We start from the raw sequence: 21,080 nt of genomic DNA, 5'->3' as shown, positions 1-21,080 counted from the left end.
AACAATTTTTTTTACTCTTTCTAGCACTTTTCTTCCTTTTTCCTATTTAATATTGGTACAACTATCTGTCTGATGGCTTGCTGGATTTCTTCTGTGAGTTGGTTGTCTTTCAGCGTTGTTTCTAATGCTGCTAAGAAATCTTTCTTGTCCGCATTCTGGCAGTTGTAATTTCATCCTCTTACAAAGATGGCTTTTTCAGCATCCTGCCATACAGATGAGGAAGGACACCACTTTGACTGGGACAACACATCCATCCTAGGACAGGCCAAACACACAGTAATTCCTAGAAGCACGGCATTCCAAGCAGAATTCTATCAACAAACACGTTGACTTAGATCCATTTACCACCCCCTGAGAAAAAGAACAAGAATGATATCACCAACCCAAGGAAGCTTAAACACACAAATAAAAAGTGGGCTATTTCACCAGTGCTTCATCCGGAGCCTCGTTGAAGATGTTCTCTAGTATGGTCTGAAAATGAACCTTCCAGCTCACCGAGCGAACCTACACGCAGAATGTCAACCTGAGCTACAAATCTTCTCAAAACTTGCCAATTCCAAATGTGGTCTAGCTAAAGTTCCATACAGTTACACCACTTGGCAATTTTTATAGTCTATGCCCTAACCACTGAAAGCAAGTATGCCATATGCCTTTGTGACTACCTTATCCACTTGCATGGCCACATTTATGAAACTGGGGACCTGTTTGCCCAGCTCCCTCTGTATGCAGATGCTAAAGATTCTACCATTTACTGTATTCTTCCCTCCTGCATTAGAACTTCCACAAATGCATGCTCTGCGTTTGTCTGGATTAAACTCCATCTGCCATTTCCCTCCCCAAGTCACAAGCCTCTAGATCCTCTGGTAGGAGAAAGTGAGTACTTTATTTTTATCCTCAAAGATGCTACTGCTCCTCAGATGGTGCCTGATTGGCTGTGTTATTCCAGCATCGCACTCTTCAACTCTATGTCCTCTGGGAATCCTCACTATTCAGATTCCCCCAATCTTTATGTCGTCCGCAAACCTACTAGTCAGGCCACCTGCATTCGCTTCCAAATCATTTCAGGTCCCAGCAGAACACCACTGATCACAGATCTCCAGTCTGAAAAATACCCTTCCACCACTACTATTTGTCCTCAATGGCAAGTCAGTTCACTATCCATCTTACCAGGTCACTACGGATCCCATGGGATGTCACCTTTTGTATCAGCCTGCCATGAGGGACCTTGTCAAAAGCCTTGCTTACGTCTAAATAGACAACATCTACTGCCCTGCCCTCTTTGTAACTTCCTCCAAAAACTCAGTCGAGTCTGAGACATGACTTTTGCCTCACAAAGCCACAGTGCTTATTACTACTAAGTCCATATTTTAAGGGTGTTAAAGATGGTACAGACTTAGAACAGAGAGTTCTGATGAAAGATCAGATTCTATATCCACACCATATGTCCCTCTGACTTGCTGAGTATGTCCAGCACTTTCAAGAATTATTTGGAGGTCACCAGCAGTTGTAACATCTTACTTTTGGAAATACTGAGGGACTATTGCTGACAGTCAGAAAACCAAAACAGCTTAGAACAATCCCCCAACAAACAGGATACTGGGAAGAATATTTTAATTTACAAGGAATTGTTGATTTTGAAATGTTGGGTTATTCATAATATACAAGAAACATCCAAAAACAGCACTGGAGTGATTGATTTCTGGTTGCTTTCTGCTTGATTTACCCTTAAGCCATTTGTTAGATTTTTGTAAAAACTGTGGTGTAACACATTTCTGAAACTGTGCATTATAATAAAGTTGCATATAGTTTGAAGATGGACTGCATAATATCTGGGTATTTTACTATTGGAACAGCAGTGAGGACCAATGAAGCAGTTTGAGTTGGCTTGAAAGCATCGATATTTAAACAGGTAAGGTTTGTCATTATTGAGTACGGATACAGTACAACTGAATTAAACCTTGTACCCAATAATATTAACTAACATTACCTAGGTTAAAATTAATTAGTTCAGCAACACATCCATGTTACTTCTGGTCAACAGAATAGCTCACACAAAGGTGTTGGTTAATGGTTTGATGGTAAAGATATTAAAAGAAATAACATCTTCTCTCTCCCCCACACCTCACCAACCTAACAAAAGGCAGGGCTCGCTCTCGAAGCATAGAATGCAAAATTAGGGAGAGGGAGATAGACCATATATACCGATGTAACCAGAGTATTTCACACAGTTTTAGGCACCTTCATTACAGAAAGGATTTAAAAGTAAAAGGCAATGATTGTCAGGGATGAGAGCTGAATAATAACAGAGTTAACATCCAGCAGGGAAAATAATGGTCAACCTTTCAATCAGACTAACACTATCTATACAAAGATCTCAATCAAATACACAATATTTGAGTACTGAATAAACAATTCAACCTCTCATTGGCATTGAAAATAAACTTTGTAGAACAAAAGTGCTTGACAGTTGCTGTAGGAATTTGTCAGATCTTGCATGCTGGTAGGGACCAGGTTCAGTTAATGTCTGACTTCACTTTGGAATCCTGCGGAGCTCATGAATCAACCAGAGCGCCAAGCTGAGCAGTACGAGGGATCCCGACTGGTGTGTGGCTGCCAGAGGAGTTGGGACATACAGCAGTAGGGTAGTGATTCCCAGAGCAGCCTAAAACAGGACAAAATCGCATTAGTTATTGGGAGTGAGCAAAGCATTTGAATGAAAGTTACCCGCTCCATGTTACTCTCCTGTTTTTGAAAACAAGTGGCAACAATGTTCTGCCAACTTTGCCCAAAATGGCCAATTAATGTTACAGGCAAATATAATCTGACCCAGATTGGGTGGCACAGTGCTGCCTCACAGTGCCAGAGACCTGGGTTCAATTCCTGCCTTGGGTGACTGTCTGTGTGGAGTTTGCACATTCACCCTGTGTCTGCGTGGGTTTCCTCCATGTGCTCCAGTTTCCTTCCACAATCCGAAGATGTGCAGGTCAGGTGAATTGGCCATGCTAAGTTTCCCAGTGTTAGGTTTTAGATTAGATTAGATTACTTACAGTGTGGAAACAGGCCCTTCGGCCCAACAAGTCCACACCGACCCGCCGAAGCGCAACCCACCCATACCCCTACATTTACCCCTTACCTAACACTACGGGCAATTTAGCATGGCCAATTCACCTGACCCGCACATCTTTGGACTGTGGGAGGAAACCGGAGCACCCGGAGGAAACCCACGCAGACACGGGGAGAACGTGCAAACTCCAACACAGTCAGTCGCCGGAGTCGGGAATTGAACTCGGGTCTCAGGCGCTGTGAGACAGCAGTGCTAACCACTGTGCCACCGTGCCGCCCACACCACTGTGCCACCATGCCGCCCACTGTGCATTAGTCAGGCACAGATAGAGGGGGTAGGGGATTGGATCTGGCTGGGTTACTCTTCAGAGGGTCGGTGTGGACTTATTGGGCTGAAGGGCCTGTTTCCAAGTTGTAGAGAATCTAATAATTAACTTGTTTCATCAGTTGTCAACTCCATCCTTTCAGTTCCTTGCCTCGGAAATTGGCACAAAGTTACGTTGTGCTGTTGGTCTGTTCCTGCAGGATTTAACAATGCCAGCATTTCTGCTTAGTGGGGATAGATTGGCAATGGAATGAAAAGCTAAGTGACATGGAAAATGAAGTCAATCAATTCCTGGTTTTTCCTGCATATTCTAATAAACCAACCCAGGAAGTAAAATACAAACAAATACCTTGCAACACTACATCATGATGCCATGGCAAGGCGGGGGGGGGGGGGGGGGGGAAGAAAGAGTATGGAGAGAAGAGAGAGACACACACACATGCAGTTATAGATCTCCATGACTTTCATCTCCTTTCTTCAGTACCTGATCAGATCAGCTAAAAAACAAAATTGTTCTGGCTCACACCAGATGAAAGTCTACGCAGTGGTTCACTGACTAATGAGTGGAAACTCTTGCAAAACTGTCTTTGAACTCAGGTACCGAAACCAGTTGAAGTCAAGTTAACATCAAAGCTCAGGGATGAAACCAGTGATCCTCACAGCTCAGTTCCACAGTTGGCAGGTCATCATCACTACGTAGGGATCGTCTTTAAGCGCCATGTGCTAGAATACAGTGACCTGCCGCAACGCTTACTTTGCAATCCAGCAATTGTTACGTTGCTGCAAATAATAATCCAGAGATCACAAATTCAGATTATACTACAGACCTTCAAATTTGAATTTACTTCTAAAAACATCTGTTGGCAAACAACAGTTCTTCAGATGCTGTGAAGATGTCAGGTTGTGTTAAACCCCCTCTGCACCTTTAGGAAGGGACTGTGGCGCTGACCAATATGTGAATTGCTTGACATCGATACAGTAGTCTCTTAATACTCTGAAGTGGCCCAGCAAGACAGTTATATCAATTAGGGACAGCCAGTAGACACCAGCCTTACCAGTGATGTCCACATCCTGATTATTAATTTTTAATTCATTAATACTGAAGACTGTCACTGCCCCCGTTACCTGCATGTAAACCATTGCTAGCAAAGACGATATTGCAATCTTTGTCCTCCGTGGCATTGGTATCCTCCGGGAAAGCATGTAGAGAATGGTCACTGCTGTCACTGAGGCGATACCCTACAAGACACATCAATAACTACAGTGAGAAAAGGGACAGAACCAGAAGTGGAAGAACTAGCCTTCTAGTTGTGACACAAACCACAGCAAATCACTTCACAGCCAGACTAGAAACCTACAATACAAACACACACACACACACACAGGACTGCGTGACTGAACTGGAGAGATGGCATAATATTTCAGGTTAGAGCATATTGAACAGATACAAGTATCAGGAAGGCTTTCTGCCCCTTGTTACTCTGCTGGACAGTACATGTGGAAGTCAGCTACATCAAACTAAAACATATTTCATGTAAGGTCTCAAAATTCACTGGCTCAATCACATCATCAGGAGTTTTAAGAAAATGGGAAGGAGCATTAACTGAAGTCTATGGTGCAGGCACTATGTTAACATCCCGCAGCATTTGGCAAATACACAGGGTCTGAAAGCCACTCAGTATTATGAAACATTAATCTGTTACTTTTCATGCTGGATGACTAAAGAAATTGAGGGTTTGGTTAAGAAAAAGAAGGAAGCATATGTCAGGTATAGACAGGATAGATCAAGTGAATCCTTAGAAGAGTATAAAGAAAGTAGGAGGAAATCAGGAGGGCAAAACGGGGACATGAGATAGCTTTGGCAAATAGAATTAAGGAGAATCCAAAGGGTTTTTACAAATATATTAAGGATAAAAGGGTAACTAGGGAGAGAATAGGGCCCCTCAAAGATCAGCAAGGCGGCCTTTGTGTGGAGCCACAGAAAATGGGGGAGATACTAAATGAATATTTTGCATCAGTATTTACTGTGGAGAAGGATATGGAAGATATAGACTGTAGGGAAATAGATGGTGACATCTTGCAAAATGTCCAGATTACAGAGGAGGAAGTGCTGGAGGTCTTGAAACGGTTAAAGGTGGATAAATCCCCAGGACCTGATCAGGTGTACCCGAGAACTCTGTGGGAAGCTAGAGAAGTGATTGCTGGACCTCTTGCGGAGATATTTGTATCAACGATAGTCACAGGTAAGGTGCCGGAAGACTGGAGGTTGGCAAACGTGGTGCCACTGTTTAAGAAGGGTGGTAAAGACATGCTAGGGAATTATAGACCGGTGAGCCTGGCCTCGGTGGTGGGCAGGTTGTTGGAGAGAATCCTGAGGGACAGGATGTATATGTATTTGGAAAGGCAAGGACTGATTAGGGATAGTCAATATGGCTTTGTGTGTGGGAAATCATGTCTCACAAACTTGATCGAGTTTTTTGAAGTAACAAAGAAGATTAATGAGGGCAGAGCAGTAGATGTGATTTATATGGACTTCAGTAAGGCGTTCAACAAGGTTCCCCATGGGAGACTGGTTAGCAAGGTTAGACCTTGTGGAATACAGGGAGAACTAGCCATTTGGATACAGAACTAGCTCAAAGGTAGAAGACAGAGGGTGGTGGTGGAAGGTTGTTTTTCAGACTGGAGGCCTGTGACCAGTGGATCGGTGCTGGGCCCTCTACTTTGTCATTTACATAAATGATTTTGATGCGAGCATAAGAGGTACAGTTAGTAAGTTTGCAGATGACACCAAAATTGGAGGTGTAGTGGATAGCGAAGAGGGTTACCTCAGATTACAACAGGATCTGGACCAGATAGGCCAATGGGCTGAGAAATGGCAGATGGAGTTTGATTCAGATAAATGCGAGATGCTGCATTTTGGGAAAGCGAATCTTAGCAGGACTTAATGGTAAGGTCCTAGGGAGTGTTGCTGAACAAAGATACCTTGGAGTGCAGGTTCTTAGCTCCTTGAAAGTGGAATCACAGGTAGATAGGACAGTGAAGGCAGCGTTTGGTATGCTTTCCTTTATTGGTCAGAGTATTGAGTATAGGAGTTGGGAGGTCATGTTGCGGCTGTACGGTGCATTGGTTAGGCCACTGTTGGAATATTGCTTGCAATTCTGGTCTCCTTCCTATCGGAAATATGTTGTGAAACTTGAAAGGGTTCAGAAAAGATTTACAAGGATGTTGCCAGGGTTGGAGGATTTGAGCTACAGGGAGAGGCTGAACAGGCTGGGACTGTTTTCCCTGGAGCGTCGGAGGCTGACGGGTGACCTTATAGAAGTTTACAAAATTTTGAGGGGCATGGATAGGGTAAATAAGCAAAGTCTTTTCCCTGGGGTCGGGGAGTCCAGAACTAGAGGGAATAGATTTAGGGGGAGAGGGGAAAGATATAAAACAGACCTAAGGGGCAACCTTTTCATGCAGAGGGTGGTATGTGTATGGAATGAGCTGCCAGAGGATGTGGTGGAGGCTGGTACAATTGCAACATTTGAGAGGCATCTGGATGGGTATATGAATAGGAAGGGTTTGGAGGAATATGGGCCGGGTGCTGGCAGGTGGGACGAGATTGGGTTGGGATATCTGGTCGGCATGGATGGGTTGGACCGAAGGGTCTGTTTCCATGCTGTACATCTCTATGACTATGTACCAGCTACAATGCACTTGTTTTTGTTGAAATTTTTAAAAAGCATGCTGTGACAACTTGGAATATACTTTTGGAATACATAATTACCTGACTTCTAGATTATGGAACTGATGTTCCCATTGTCTCTACCCACCTTGTATATATCTCAAGGCACATTACAGAGATTGAGTTTGATTTATTGTTGTCACATGTAAAGGGAGATACAGTGCCATAAGTAGATGGTATCATACAAAGTCAATTAGGGTTGCAGATAGGAGTGCAGAATTTGGTGTTAACAGCTGCAGAGAAGGCGTAGGGAGAGATCAGAATTAACATTTGGGAGGTCCATTCAAAAGTTTGATAACAGTGGGGGGGAAGCTGTTCATGAATCTGTTTGTAAGTGTATTCAAATCAACAAAGAGCTGCAGCAGTAGGAGACATTTTTGCATGAACATGAACATTGAAGTAATTACTTTTGTAGTGATTAGAACAAGGTCAGCCAGGTGGACCTTACAGAATGAGTTCCCTGATTAGGGCCGTTATCCTGACCCAATCAGGGAGTCCTGGCTGACAGACATAAACAGGAGTGCCCTGTTTTGTGATGACTGAAAGTGGGATTTGAGGTTTGTCCACATTTCCCTGAAAACCGGTTGAATGTCAGAGTTTGGGGCCTGTCTTTGCCATTCCTCTTCCTTGTAAAATTGCTGTTTCTCTGTATACAGCTGGTAACGTTAACTGTTTTGTAAACTGTGTATCGTTTAATAAAATAAAAAATAAACAAGAGTGTCAGAGGTACTGCTCACTGTAAGAGCCGGCTTTGTGCTAGCTGAATCAGTGTCATGTACTATGCACGTGTAAATAACGGGATACCAGCCTTTGTGGAGTTAGTTCAACTTTCTTATTTTAAGAAACCTTTTGGTTTAAACCACTGCAATGCATTAATCAAGCCAAGTGTGCCCACAAGCAGCCACTGGCTGAACAGGGATCAGAAGCACGATCCCTAACTGATCACATCTCTCTCCAGTACACAACTGAAGACAGCCGTCGTGCCTCCACCAGTCAGTCTCGGCAGAAGCAGCTAACTCAGCTCAGAGTAGGAAAAGAAATGAGATACCATCTACAGTCTTGGAAGATTAAAAACAAAATCCAGAAGGTATTGGTTTACGCTCTCCTTCTGGGGCCTAATTCCCCACGTCATAATTCCGGAATTGAACTGCATGAGTGTTAATCAGTAATAGAAGAATCTAGGATGAAGATTACATTCACTTTGAAAACAGTTACCAAGACTCGGTGGTTGAACTGAACAGTAGTTGGATTCTCAAAGAAGTTTCGGAGAGCCGGGGAAAAAGCCAAAAGGTCATCAGGCAACCAACGCTCTCCCATCTTGGGGAAGGAATTATAGACAAGTCCAGCATCCAGTCCAGCTACAAAGGCACCTGCACAAAGATTGAAGAGAAAACCTAATTATTCAAGCTACCATAAAATGGCTCTGTTGTATAGCTTCAAAAGACAAGGTGCCCACCATATTCACCATTTATATGCTCAGTACTATTGGTCAGAAAGCAATTTAACAAGCAGCACCAACTGGAAAAACAGCTTTACTAACCATGTCTTATGGACGCAATGGTGAGTCATCTCCTAGAAAGCAGAGTAGTTTGCTGGACCATTTCAAAGGGCAGTTAAGAATCGACCTTAAATGGGCTGAGGGTCTGGAGTCACATGTAGGTCAGACACAGCAAGGACAATAGTTTTCCTTCCCTAAAGGTCATTAGTGACCAAATTGACAATAGTTTCATGGTCACCATTATTGAGAATACTTAATTTTTCTGCGATAATAACTAAACTTAATTTCCCCAGCCTGCATGGTGGAATTTGAACTCAATATGGATCATTAGCCGTGTAACAGTACAACAATACCACCATTATACAAAGAGCCTTCTAAAACTGATAGTAATGGAGTTGAAAAGAAAACCCTCCTGTAGTGTGGCACAGAGGAATACACAGAAATTAAGGGTACTGGGAAACCAACGGTTACATACCTGCAGGAATTCCTCAGGACAGTATCCTTGGTCCAAACATCTCAAATTCATAAGCAATTTGCTGATACTTCTGTGCACAGCTTCATTTACAACTCAGTGAAAGTGAAGCAGCCCACAGGTGGCCAACATCCAGGTCTGGATAAGTGAGAGTTGGTTCCATACAATACACTGATCAGTTTACACTCACCAATTAGTTGATGATCACATCATTCAGAGGTTTAACTGGAATGATCTTTTCAACACTGTCCCACTAGAGTAGGTCAGTGACTGATACTCTGCTGACACTTGCCACCTGCTGTTCTTAAAGCCTCTTGATCATGTACCAGGCTAGAATCAGGCATGTGATGGAAAATCACCCCTCCCCTGGATAGGTGCAGTCACAACATTGTCATCCATCCTCGCACACTGGGAAGGATGGCTCACATCCAGTCCAAGGGGATAGTTTGGATTTATTATTGGCATTTTTAAACAAGGATTGTTTTTGGGGCTGGGAGGAGGTGCAGAAAGCAGTAAGCTAAATTAAACCTTCTTTGTAGTTTTTGATCCCATCAGCACATTAGATTCCGACAGGTTCCTAAACTTAAGTACTGTATTCCTGTTTTGTCTTCAGTTAATGGAATTAAAAAATCAGTTCAAGCAAATATACGGCATAATTAATCCAAGAGCAGAGTCCCTCCCCTGAATTTAATTACTTTCACTAATTTCTTAAACTTCTCTGTGGAAGGCACCAATTCTAACATGGCCATTCAGCCCACTGAGACTGTTCCAGCCTTCAATTTGGTCATGGCAGATCTACAATCCAACTCCACATACCTCATTTTTCATACCTTTAGTTAATAAAAATCTTACCGATCGTAGATTTAAACTTAACAACTGATCTTGCATCAAATGCTGTTTGTAGAAGTTCCAAACTCTGATCATCTTTTGCATCTACAAATGCTGCGTAATGCCACTTGAGGTCTTAGAGTCAGACTCTATCCCCTAATCCTGATTTCCCAACTAAACAGTTTCTCTCCATTTCACCCTGGAGAGCCAACTAAAACTTTACCACTGTATTGTGTTTGTAACAACATGTGGCTGTAATTTATTAACAGACATTGGGAAGACTTCTTTCGGGGCATCATCCATTCACACACCTGTATTTTCTCATGGTGGATTGGTTACTGGATATCACTCAGAAGTTGGGGGACATTAAGGTTCCACTGATGAAGGCAATTCAAACAGTTCTATCACTGATTTCAACATTGACTTTAGACAAGAATTGTCTTCTCAACTCCCTAGTCATCGCCAATCATTCCTCTGCATCTTGGGAGCTGTTTGCAAACCTTTGTAATAACGAAGACTTCTTGCATCCTGACCATGTATCCCTCACTTGCCCCCCACAACCTGACCAAGATGCAGCTCTTGTATTATTTAATCTCTCCCTCTATTTTAAATCCATCAGCTGGCTCTCGAGCATTCCCAGACTCTTCAACTCCATTTGTGTATCCCTCCACAGAATACAGTGTGGGTGGCCCTTCAGTCTGATGTCACGGTGCCTGAAGACCAACTTTATTTTGCCTCTTTACAGCTTGGCCAATCACCTGAGGCCAGTTCCTTACCTGACAGCGCTGTAATAAACACTAAGCCCCCAGTTCCACGAGCAAATCTCCTCAACAGCATCATCCGATTGGTGTTGGGTATCTGTGTTAACAAAAAGGTGGAATTAAAAGCAACGTGTGCAGACCTGATTGCAACATGTTTAAGCGAAAGCCAAATATTTAAATTCATCTTGTAACACAGTTCTGGTTGCCAACCTCACTCAGGGGCCACAATTTAAAATAGAGGGAGAGATTAAATAATACAAGAACTGCATCTTGGTCAGGAATAAAGAACTGATGGAAGCTGCTCACTGACAATGGGAAAAGCATACATTGATGGAGGACTGCATAGAACTACAAATTGGCTTGATGCCCAACTTTAGAATATGGTGTTATTCCTGTTACCTGCCTATCTCTATGAATCAACTCTGAGAACTTTCTAAATTGATTCATCTCTGCTTCATTCCAGACGGTCTGTCCCATAAAGATCAAACATCTAAGCTCTATAATAAAACAAACAGCATTCACAAAGGCACAATTCAGGAGTGCCATTGCCTGTGCAGCTTCAATAACACTGAAGAAACAGGAAAGTACCTAGGATAGAGCAGCCTACTTGACTGGTACCCCATCCCCTACTGTCAACATTCACTTCCTCCACTACTGATGCACAGCAGCAACACTGGACCATCTACAAGATGTGCTGCAGCAACTCACCAAGAATCCTTTGACAGCATCTTCCACGTTACTGAAAGGACAAGGGAGCGTGGGCTGCAAGCTCCTCTAAGTCTACACTGACCAGCCAACATGGAAATGCACTGGCCGTTCCTTCAGTGGCCCTGAGTCAATACATTGAGATCTGCCTCTTGAAAAACACAACCACAGCAGGTCAAGGTGATAGCAAACTCTCGGCACTTCCAGGACCAATTAAGGATAAACAATAAATGTCAATGCCACCTACATCCACAGAATGAACTTAAAATGAACATTCTTTCCTCAGCAGCTCTGACCTATGAAAACACCATCCTTAGCTGCATTTTATTTAAAAGCAATAGCTTTGAAAGCCAGAGACACTGGTTTTGTTGGAGGAGGATTACCTGGTTCAGGGGCAGAAGCAGGGACAGACCAGTCCACAGGCTGGCACAGTAGAGTAACAGTGCGGATCCAAGATGAGCAGCCAGGCGATACTGGCTGACCCGGGGAATGTCATATGAATCCTCCTTCTCCTCCAAACCACTCTTCACCATATACCAACCCAGCAAACCCTGAGGAGAAACAACAAGGTGAGGTGCTAAAACTTTACTTCACACAGAAGGTGGTGGGTATTTGGAACGCGTTGCCAGCAGAGGGTGGTAGAGGCAGGCACGGTAGATTCATTTAAGATGCGTCTGGACAGATGCATGAGTAAGTGCGGAGCAGAGGGATACAAATGCTTAGGAACTGACCAAATAAAAGCAAATTACTGCAGATGCTGGAATCTGAAACCAAAAGAGAAAATGCTGGAAAATCTCAGCAGGTCTGGCAGCATCTGTAAGGAGAGAAAAGAGCTGACATTTCAAGTCTAACTGACCCTTTGTCAAAGCTTTGCCAAAGCTGAGACTCAAAACGTCAGCTCTTTTCTCTCCTTACAGATGCTGCCAGACCTGCTGAGATTTTCCAGCATTTTCTCTTTGGGCTTAGGGATTGAGTGACAGGTTTAGACAGTACATTTGGATTGGCTCAGGCTTGGAGGGCCAAAGGGCCTGTTCCTGAGCTATAAATTTTCTTTGTTCTAAAACCCTGGAGAGATCAGGACTGTGAAAGCAAAAACAGGTCAGCCAGCACCCAGAAAATTAGACAGAAATTGCCCAAATATTCAATGAATTCCTCATCTAGACTGCTTTGTGCCATCTGATTTTTCCCAATGTACATGCAGGACTGCCTGTGATAATTGCTGAACCCCTTTAACAAGTTCCCATTATTTCCTGGAGAAACTTAGCAGGTCTGGCAGGATCTACGAAGAGAGAAACAGAGGTAATAAGTCTGATATGATTCTTCTTCAATTCTGAAGTGGGCAGGTGTAGAGAAAGAAATAGAATTAACACTTCAAACAATGATCTGTCAGAGTTCAACCCAAAGGCCTAAAATATCAACTTTCTTTCTCTCCCCCTCAGGAATGCTGCCTGACCTGAATATTTCCAGCATTCTCAGTTCTAATCTAGGTCATTTGCAGATTTACCAGGCTTCCCTTTTCGATCTCTCAAGATGGAAGCTGGCCTCTCACTCAGCCCTATTACAGTATTTCACCTACCTGAAAGCACACTAATCCACAAAGTCCTGCCACCCGCAGCTTCAAGCTCCTGGAGAACCAGCCCTTCCTCCAAAAGTAAATAGCAGGCAGGACGTAGGTCAGTCCCACTGCACGGCCCCACATCCGGTGGGAATACTCCATGTACCAGATGAACTTGAACTCATTTAAGGTCATGTCATGATTTAATCTGAAGGAAGGAATACAGAAGCAGGTGATGCGGAGGAGTCACAGACCAGCTGTTACCACAGATAGAGCATAAGTAGCTACTCATTCAGACCAGAGAGAATGTCAAATCATCCACTCCACCCTAATATCTGCAAACTTCAACCTGTTATTAATAAACAGAAGGGAAGGACCAAGGAACTATGGGCAAAATCAGATCTTATTATCTCAACCCAGATCTGAGCAGATGAGAATATCATTGCAACAAGAACTGGCTACAAGCATAACCACTGCGGGAAATTAAAAAGAAATCACATTGGTTTTTAAAAAAAACAAGGCTTTCATTTCTGTAGTGCCCTTATCATCCACAGGATCTACCAAAGCACTTTGCAACCAATAAGGTTCTTTTGAAGTCACAGTTTCAATGCAGGAAACGAGGCAACCAATTTGCACAGAAAACTTTGACAAAGTTGAGGAGTAAACGATGACCTGGAAATCAGGAACAACTATTTATTCCGATATTGTAGAAATAGTGTGATGAGATCTTTTTAATCTTGGGATTGGTTTTGAATGTCATCTGAAAGCCTGCACCTCCAACAGTGCAGCACTCCCCTGTAGTGCACTGGGGGTTTCAACCCGAGGATCTAAAATCTGGATTTAGGCCGTTGTCAGAAGCAACCATTTAATGCATGCTTTTACTAACTACAAAATGGCCTCTTAATGCAAGTAACATAAAATATCAACAAAATGGCTTCCAGGAGCAATGGCACCTAACTCTGCTGAAAACTGCATGCCTGAACTAATTCAGTGATTAGCAAAAAATGCCCTGTTCATAGTGTGAATTAACTAAATAAGATATGACATTACTAAAGTATCCTAAATTGACCTTGGAAACCAGGTGTCCCGGAGATAACGAAACGCAAACAAGTCAGTTCCCAGGAAATATCATAGACATAAAATTAAGCCAATTTGCCATATTATGTCATTTTATTGGATTACTTTTGCAGTTAAGGCTGTTCTGTTTGTTAGGAGACCTATACAAGTTGTCTATGTTTTAAGATTGTGTGCAGCTTTTCCAGAGTACACAGAGGTGATTAACCCTTGCTATGCCCAGCGTCGTAATAATTGTTAAAACTTGCTACAAGAGACTGAGCTGCTAGTGTTTATTTCACCGATCGCAGGAGAGAGAGGCCCCTCTCGGGGGGGTCCAGATTTTCAAACCTGGATAATGTGCTCAAATCTCTGGAATGATGAGTGAATCTACAATCATCTGAGCCAGAGGAAAAATATCAAAAGAGAGCACATCCAACACGGATTAAAGCCAGAGTGATCGACACAGCATTGTCGACCAACATGGTGAAGGGCAGAGATGTTACTATTGTTACTTACATCTTAAATTCTGGGAACTGCTGGTACTTTTGAAACTCAGCTTCCCATTCCCCTCGAGTCTTTGGGGGTTTCATCTCCTTGATGAGGTGCCAGTCCACCATCGATAAGCCAGACTCGGTCAGCCTGTGGGTAATTACGGAAAGCCCTTAAAATATGTGCTCAGCAAACATTCTTCATCTCATCCTACTTGGACAGCACCAGTGTGAGCTTTAATCAATGTAGATTTGGAAAAGAGTTAAAAGTCATTTTGTCATGAAATGATTTCCGACACATTTCCTCCTATTATTCTCATCAAATCCAGCAGTACTACATCCAATATTGTACAAAAAAGCACAACAATACTCTACTTTCTCAGGAGACATGTCCACGAAGACTCTTACCAATTCTTATCGGATGTACTGTAGAAAGCATCCTATCTAGATACATCACAGCATGGTATGACACTGCTCATCCCAAGATGGCAAGAAACTACTGAGTTGTGAACATAGCCCTGTCCATTACGCAATCCAACCTTCCATCCATTCACTCCATCTATACTTCCTACTGCCTTGCAAAAGCAACCATTATAATCAAAGACCCTTCCCACCACAGTTGGGCAGGACAATGGCTCAGTGGTTAGCAATGCTGCATTGCAGGAACCAAGGCTCGATTCCACCCGTGGGTGGCTATCTATGTGGAGTCTGCACATTCTCCGTGTTAATGTGGGGTTCCTCCAGCTGCTCTGGTTTCCTCCCACAGTCCAATGATGTGCAGGTCAGGTGGATTGGTCGTGTTAAATCACCCATAGTATCTAGGGATACTAATGCAAGCTGGGTGGATTAGCCATGGGAAATGCAGGGTTACAGGGACAAAATGGAAGGTGTGGGTCTGGGTGGGATGCTATTCGGAGCGTTGGAGTGCACTCGATGGGTCAGATGGCCTGCTTCCATGCTGTAAGTTTCAGAGGGTAACAATTAAGATGAACATCAAATATTGGCCTAGCCAGAATCACAAATGGGCCATGAATACATAAGCATAACTTAATGGTGGAAGCTGTTGCTTTTAATCACAGAAGATTTTCACTTACCTGGTTACTCCACCAAGGACTACAGCACCCACAACCGTTCCACTGCACACAATCATCCATTTGCCCAGGATTCGGTCGGTGATGACACTGGGCACACGGGCTGTCCTGGAATGTGCTGATACTTTTGTAACAACAGAACTTACTCCCTTCCTCACTCCCCATTGTTTCCAAGACTGACTTAGCTGAAAAGAAGATTTAACAAAACAACATGACTAACTCCCTTTTACGAACCAGATGAAGCTGCATGATCTTTAGAAGAGCTATTGAATTAGAGCCTAATCTATTCTTCTGCCAAAAGTCTGCAAGTTTTCTCAAGAATCTGTCCCTCTTTTGAAAGCTACTCTTAAAATTCCTTCCTATGAGTTTTCAGGTACCACATTCTAAGTCACACTTTCCCTATTTCAAAGGTTGAAGAAACTCAACAGGCCTGACAGCACCTCTGCAGGGAAAAAGTTTATGTTTCAATATGACATCTTGCAACTGCCTCAGTTCCAAACTAGGCATACTGGACTTGAAATTTAGTTGTTTCGTTTGCCACAAAGTTAAAGACCACACACCAGGTTATAGTCCAACAGGTTTATTTGAAAGTACAAGCTTTAAGAGTGCTGCTCCTTCGCCAGATAGATGAAGAAGGATCAGTGCTCCAAAAGCTTGTACTGTCAGAGATGTTGTGTTGAGAGATTTTTAATTTTGTCCACCCCAATCCAACACCGGCACCTCCACATCTTTCTCCACAGATGTTGGCACATCAGAATTTCTCCAGCAAGTTATTTTTATTTTAAAATCTTACAGCATTCACCTTTGTTACTTAATTCTTTTGCTGTTCTGCCAATTGTCATAAAAAAGTCAGAGGTACAGCTCTATTTGTCCTATCCATGCCCCTTGATTTTATAAGCCTCTATAACGTCACCCCTCAGTCTCTGATGTTCCAGGAAAACAGCACCAGACTATTTAGCCTCTCCCTATAGCTCAAAACTTCCAATTCTGGCAACATGCTTGTAAATCTTTTCTGAACCCTTTCAAACTTTTGCAACATCCTTCCGATAGGAGGGAAACCAGAATATCACATAGTATTTCAGAAGTGACCTGTACAGCTGTAACATGGCCTCCCTACTTCTGTACTCAATACTCTGACCAATAAAGGAAAGCGTACCAAACGCCTTCTTTACTATCCAATCCTGTGACTTCACTTTCAAGGAACTGTGAACCTTCACTCTAAGGTCTCTTTGCTCAGCAGCACTCCCCAGGACCTTACCATTAAGTGTATAAGTCCTGCCCTGATTTGCCTTTCCAAAATGCAGTACCTCACATTTATCAAAATTAAATTCCATCTGTTACTTGTCGGCTCATTGGCCCATTTGGTCAAGGTCCCATTGTAGTCTGACGTAGCCTTCTTGGCTGTCCACGACACCTCCAATTTAGGTGTCATTTGCAAATTAACTAACTATACCTCCTATGTTCACATCCAAATCATTTATACATTAGGGAGCTCTGGCCACTAACCAACCTACTAGTGAAAGCAGCTTTGCCTGATCCATTATAGTTTCATTATAATAATTATAATTGCAAACACTTTTTAAACATTAAATCCTATAATATTCATTACCCTTAAGCGAGTAAAACCTGAGGCAGAAGTTTTGAGGGGAAATGCACAGCTTCCCTTTAAAATCCTAACTGAGGTTAGGAACCATAAAGTATTTAAGGTCATGGTAACCACATACCAAGACTCTAAAACACCAGGTTTCAAGGCATCGTGTCCTAGTTATTTTTAATTAACCTGGTTGGCCATCTCATGAGACACATCTGACACGTGAGACTTGAATCTTACAACTCAGGAGGTAGGGACAGTAGCATTGTGCTAAAAGAGACTTTACAATCTGCCTTATATACTTTACTTAAACTCTCACCCTTTGCTGTCCTTCAACTCCTCTCCCCTTTCACTCTGACCCAGCTCTTCGTGGCTTGCATCTCAACTGTAGGACCCAACATCTAGCACTCAGCCAACATTAAGATAATCCCAGCAGATTTGGGGGAAGGAAGGGGAGACGATGGGTGGGTGGGGGGAAAGGAAGAAGGGGGGGGAGAAGAGGAAGGGGAGACGATTGGGGGGGGAAGAGGAGGAAGGGGAGACGATGGGGGGGGAAGAGGAGGAAGGGGAGACGATGGGGGGGGGAAGAGGAGGAAGGGGAGACGATTGGGGGGGAAGAGGAGGAAGGGGAGACGATTGGGGGGGAAGAGGAGGAAGGGGAGACGATTGGGGGTGGAGAGGAGGAAGGGGAGACGATTGGGGGGGTGGAGAGGAGGAAGGGGAGACGATTGGGGGGGGAAGAGGAGGAAGGGGAGACGATTGGGGGGGGAACGATTGGGGGGGGAAGAGGAGGAAGGGGAGACGATTGGGGGGGGGAAGAGGAGGAAGGGGAGACGATTGGGGGGGGGAAGAGGAGGAAGGGGAGACGATTGGGGGGGAGAGGAGGAAGGGGAGACGATTGGGGGGGTGGAGAGGAGGAAGGGGAGACGATTACGGGGGGGGGAAGAGGAGGAAGGGGAGACGATTGGGGGGGAGAGGAGGAAGGGGAGACGATTGGGGGGGGAGAGGAGGAAGGGGAGACGATTGGGGGGGGGAGAGGAGGAAGGGGAGACGATTGGGGGGGGGAGAGGAGGAAGGGGAGACGATTGGGGGGGAGAGGAGGAAGGGGAGACGATTGGGGGGGAGAGGAGGAAGGGGAGACGATTGAGGGGGGAAGAGATGGAAGGGGAGACGATTGGGGGGGGAAGAGGAGGAAGGGGAGACGATTGGGGGGGGAAAGAGGAGGGGGGAAAGAGGAGGGGGGAAAGAGGAGGGGGGAAAGAGGAGGAAGGGGAGATGATTGGGGGGGGAAGAGGAGGAAGGGGAGATGATTGGGGGGGAAGAGGAGGAAGGGGAGATGATTGGGGGGGAGAGGAGGAAGGGGAGACGATTGGGGGGGTGGAGAGGAGGAAGGGGAGACGATTGCGGGGGGGGGAAGAGGAGGAAGGGGAGACGATTGGGGGGGAGAGGAGGAAGGGGAGACGATTGGGGGGGGAGAGGAGGAAGGGGAGACGATTGGGGGGGGGAGAGGAGGAAGGGGAGACGATTGGGGGGGAGAGGAGGAAGGGGAGACGATTGGGGGGGAGAGGAGGAAGGGGAGACGATTGAGGGGGGAAGAGATGGAAGGGGAGACGATTGGGGGGGGAAGAGGAGGAAGGGGAGACGATTGGGGGGGGAAAGAGGAGGGGGGAAAGAGGAGGGGGGGAAGAGGAGGAAGGGGAGATGATTGGGGGGGAAGAGGAGGAAGGGGAGATGATTGGGGGGGAAGAGGAGGAAGGGGAGATGATTGGGGGGGAGAGGAGGAAGGGGAGACGATTGGGGGGGTGGAGAGGAGGAAGGGGAGACGATTGGGGGGGAAGAGGAGGAAGGGGAGACGATTGGGGGGGAAGAGGAGGAAGGGGAGACGATTGGGGGTGGAGAGGAGGAAGGGGAGACGATTGGGGGGGTGGAGAGGAGGAAGGGGAGACGATTGGGGGGGGAAGAGGAGGAAGGGGAGACGATTGGGGGGGGAACGATTGGGGGGGGAAGAGGAGGAAGGGGAGACGATTGGGGGGGGGGAAGAGGAGGAAGGGGAGACGATTGGGGGGGGGGAAGAGGAGGAAGGGGAGACGATTGGGGGGGAGAGGAGGAAGGGGAGACGATTGGGGGGGTGGAGAGGAGGAAGGGGAGACGATTACGGGGGGGGGAAGAGGAGGAAGGGGAGACGATTGGGGGGGAGAGGAGGAAGGGGAGACGATTGGGGGGGGAGAGGAGGAAGGGGAGACGATTGGGGGGGGGAGAGGAGGAAGGGGAGACGATTGGGGGGGGGGAGAGGAGGAAGGGGAGACGATTGGGGGGGAGAGGAGGAAGGGGAGACGATTGGGGGGGAGAGGAGGAAGGGGAGACGATTGAGGGGGGAAGAGATGGAAGGGGAGACGATTGGGGGGGGAAGAGGAGGAAGGGGAGACGATTGGGGGGGGAAAGAGGAGGGGGGAAAGAGGAGGGGGGGAAGAGGAGGAAGGGGAGATGATTGGGGGGGAAGAGGAGGAAGGGGAGATGATTGGGGGGGGAAGAGGAGGAAGGGGAGATGATTGGGGGGGAGAGGAGGAAGGGGAGACGATTGGGGGGGTGGAGAGGAGGAAGGGGAGACGATTGCGGGGGGGGGAAGAGGAGGAAGGGGAGACGATTGGGGGGGAGAGGAGGAAGGGGAGACGATTGGGGGGGGAGAGGAGGAAGGGGAGACGATTGGGGGGGGGAGAGGAGGAAGGGGAGACGATTGGGGGGGGGAGGGGAGGAAGGGGAGACGATTGGGGGGGAGAGGAGGAAGGGGAGACGATTGGGGGGGAGAGGAGGAAGGGGAGACGATTGAGGGGGGAAGAGATGGAAGGGGAGACGATTGGGGGGGGAAGAGGAGGAAGGGGAGACGATTGGGGGGGGAAAGAGGAGGGGGGAAAGAGGAGGGGGGGAAGAGGAGGAAGGGGAGATGATTGGGGGGGAAGAGGAGGAAGGGGAGGTGATTGGGGGGGAAGAGGAGGAAGGGGAGGTGATTGGGGGGGAGAGGAGGAAGGGGAGACGATTGGGGGGGTGGAGAGGAGGAAGGGGAGACGATTGCGGGGGGGGGAAGAGGAGGAAGGGGAGACGATTGGGGGGGGAGAGGAGGAAGGGGAGACGATTGGGGGGGGAGAGGAGGAAGGGGAGACGATTGGGGGGGGGGAGAGGAGGAAGGGGAGACGATTGGGGGGGAGAGGAGGAAGGGGAGACGATTGGGGGGGAGAGGAGGAAGGGGAGACGATTGAGGGGGGAAGAGAGGGAAGGGGAGACGATTGGGGGGGGAAGAGGAGGAAGGGGAGACGATTGGGGGGGGAAAGAGGAGGGGGGAAAGAGGAGGGGGGGAAGAGGAGGAAGGGGAGATGATTGGGGGGGAAGAGGAGGAAGGGGAGATGATTGGGGGGGAAGAGGAGGAAGGGGAGATGATTGGGGGGGGCGTCGGTTGGGCGTAGAGGGGTGTGGATGAGCGGAATGGGGAAGTGCGGGAGCGGAATATCGGGTGAAGGGCGCTAGAGAAATGCAACTTCTTCAGTCGGGCCTTGGCAAAGCGCCTCCCGCCACACCGCGTGGCGTTATGTAAAAGCCAGTCCTTCTCCTCACCGAGTTAGCCCGGCTCCCGTTCCAAACGCAGCTCCAGCTCCAGGCCCGGGCCCGGGCCGCGCTGAGGCCAAAGCGGCCGCACCATCCGCTCAGCAGCATCTCCGCGAGGGAGGGGGTCAGCCGCAGTGACCAATCAGAAACCCGCTACCGGACCGCGGGGGGGAAGGGTGAAAGGGCAGAGGTCAAACCCGACCCCAAACAAAAGTAAATCTGATTACAAACTCAGGCAAAAATGTCAACAAAATAACAATCGAGGCCGAGAAATAACTGGGAGAGGAAGATTAAAAAATAATTCGGAGCCCTTGAATTTT

General features: G+C 46.3%; 1 protein-coding gene across 1 annotated transcript; it reads right to left on the bottom strand.

Annotated features, from left to right (window-relative positions):
• Positions 1 to 1,594: 1,594 nt before the first annotated feature.
• LOC132826347 (cytochrome c oxidase assembly protein COX15 homolog) lies at positions 1,595 to 20,897 on the bottom strand. The gene is made up of 9 exons (XM_060842205.1): positions 20,770 to 20,897; positions 15,576 to 15,757; positions 14,510 to 14,632; positions 12,959 to 13,145; positions 11,766 to 11,933; positions 10,693 to 10,774; positions 8,334 to 8,488; positions 4,514 to 4,627; positions 1,595 to 2,662 (listed from the first exon to the last, which is right to left on the bottom strand). Exons 1-9 carry the CDS (start codon positions 20,866 to 20,868, stop codon positions 2,531 to 2,533), a joined length of 1,242 nt encoding a protein of 413 aa, XP_060698188.1. The 5' UTR covers positions 20,869 to 20,897; the 3' UTR covers positions 1,595 to 2,530.
• Positions 20,898 to 21,080: the final 183 nt, after the last annotated feature.

The sequence above is a fragment of the Hemiscyllium ocellatum genome, chromosome 22, assembly GCF_020745735.1.
Source record: "Hemiscyllium ocellatum isolate sHemOce1 chromosome 22, sHemOce1.pat.X.cur, whole genome shotgun sequence".
Classification (NCBI taxonomy): domain Eukaryota; kingdom Metazoa; phylum Chordata; class Chondrichthyes; order Orectolobiformes; family Hemiscylliidae; genus Hemiscyllium; species Hemiscyllium ocellatum.
Note: the sequence above shows the minus strand (reverse complement) of the source record. Positions and strands in the feature narration are given on the sequence as shown.

Coding starts and splice junctions, on each gene's coding strand:
- LOC132826347 (XM_060842205.1), bottom strand. CDS start 20,868: ATGCTGCTGAGCGGATGGTGCGGCCGCTTTGGCCTCAGCGCGGCCCGG. Junction 11,934..12,958: donor GTGGATTAGTGTGCTTTCAG/GTAGGTGAAATA, acceptor GTTTCTCCTCAG/GGTTTGCTGGGTTGGTATAT. Junction 2,663..4,513: donor TAGCAATGGTTTACATGCAG/GTAACGGGGGCA, acceptor GTCCTGTTTTAG/GCTGCTCTGGGAATCACTAC.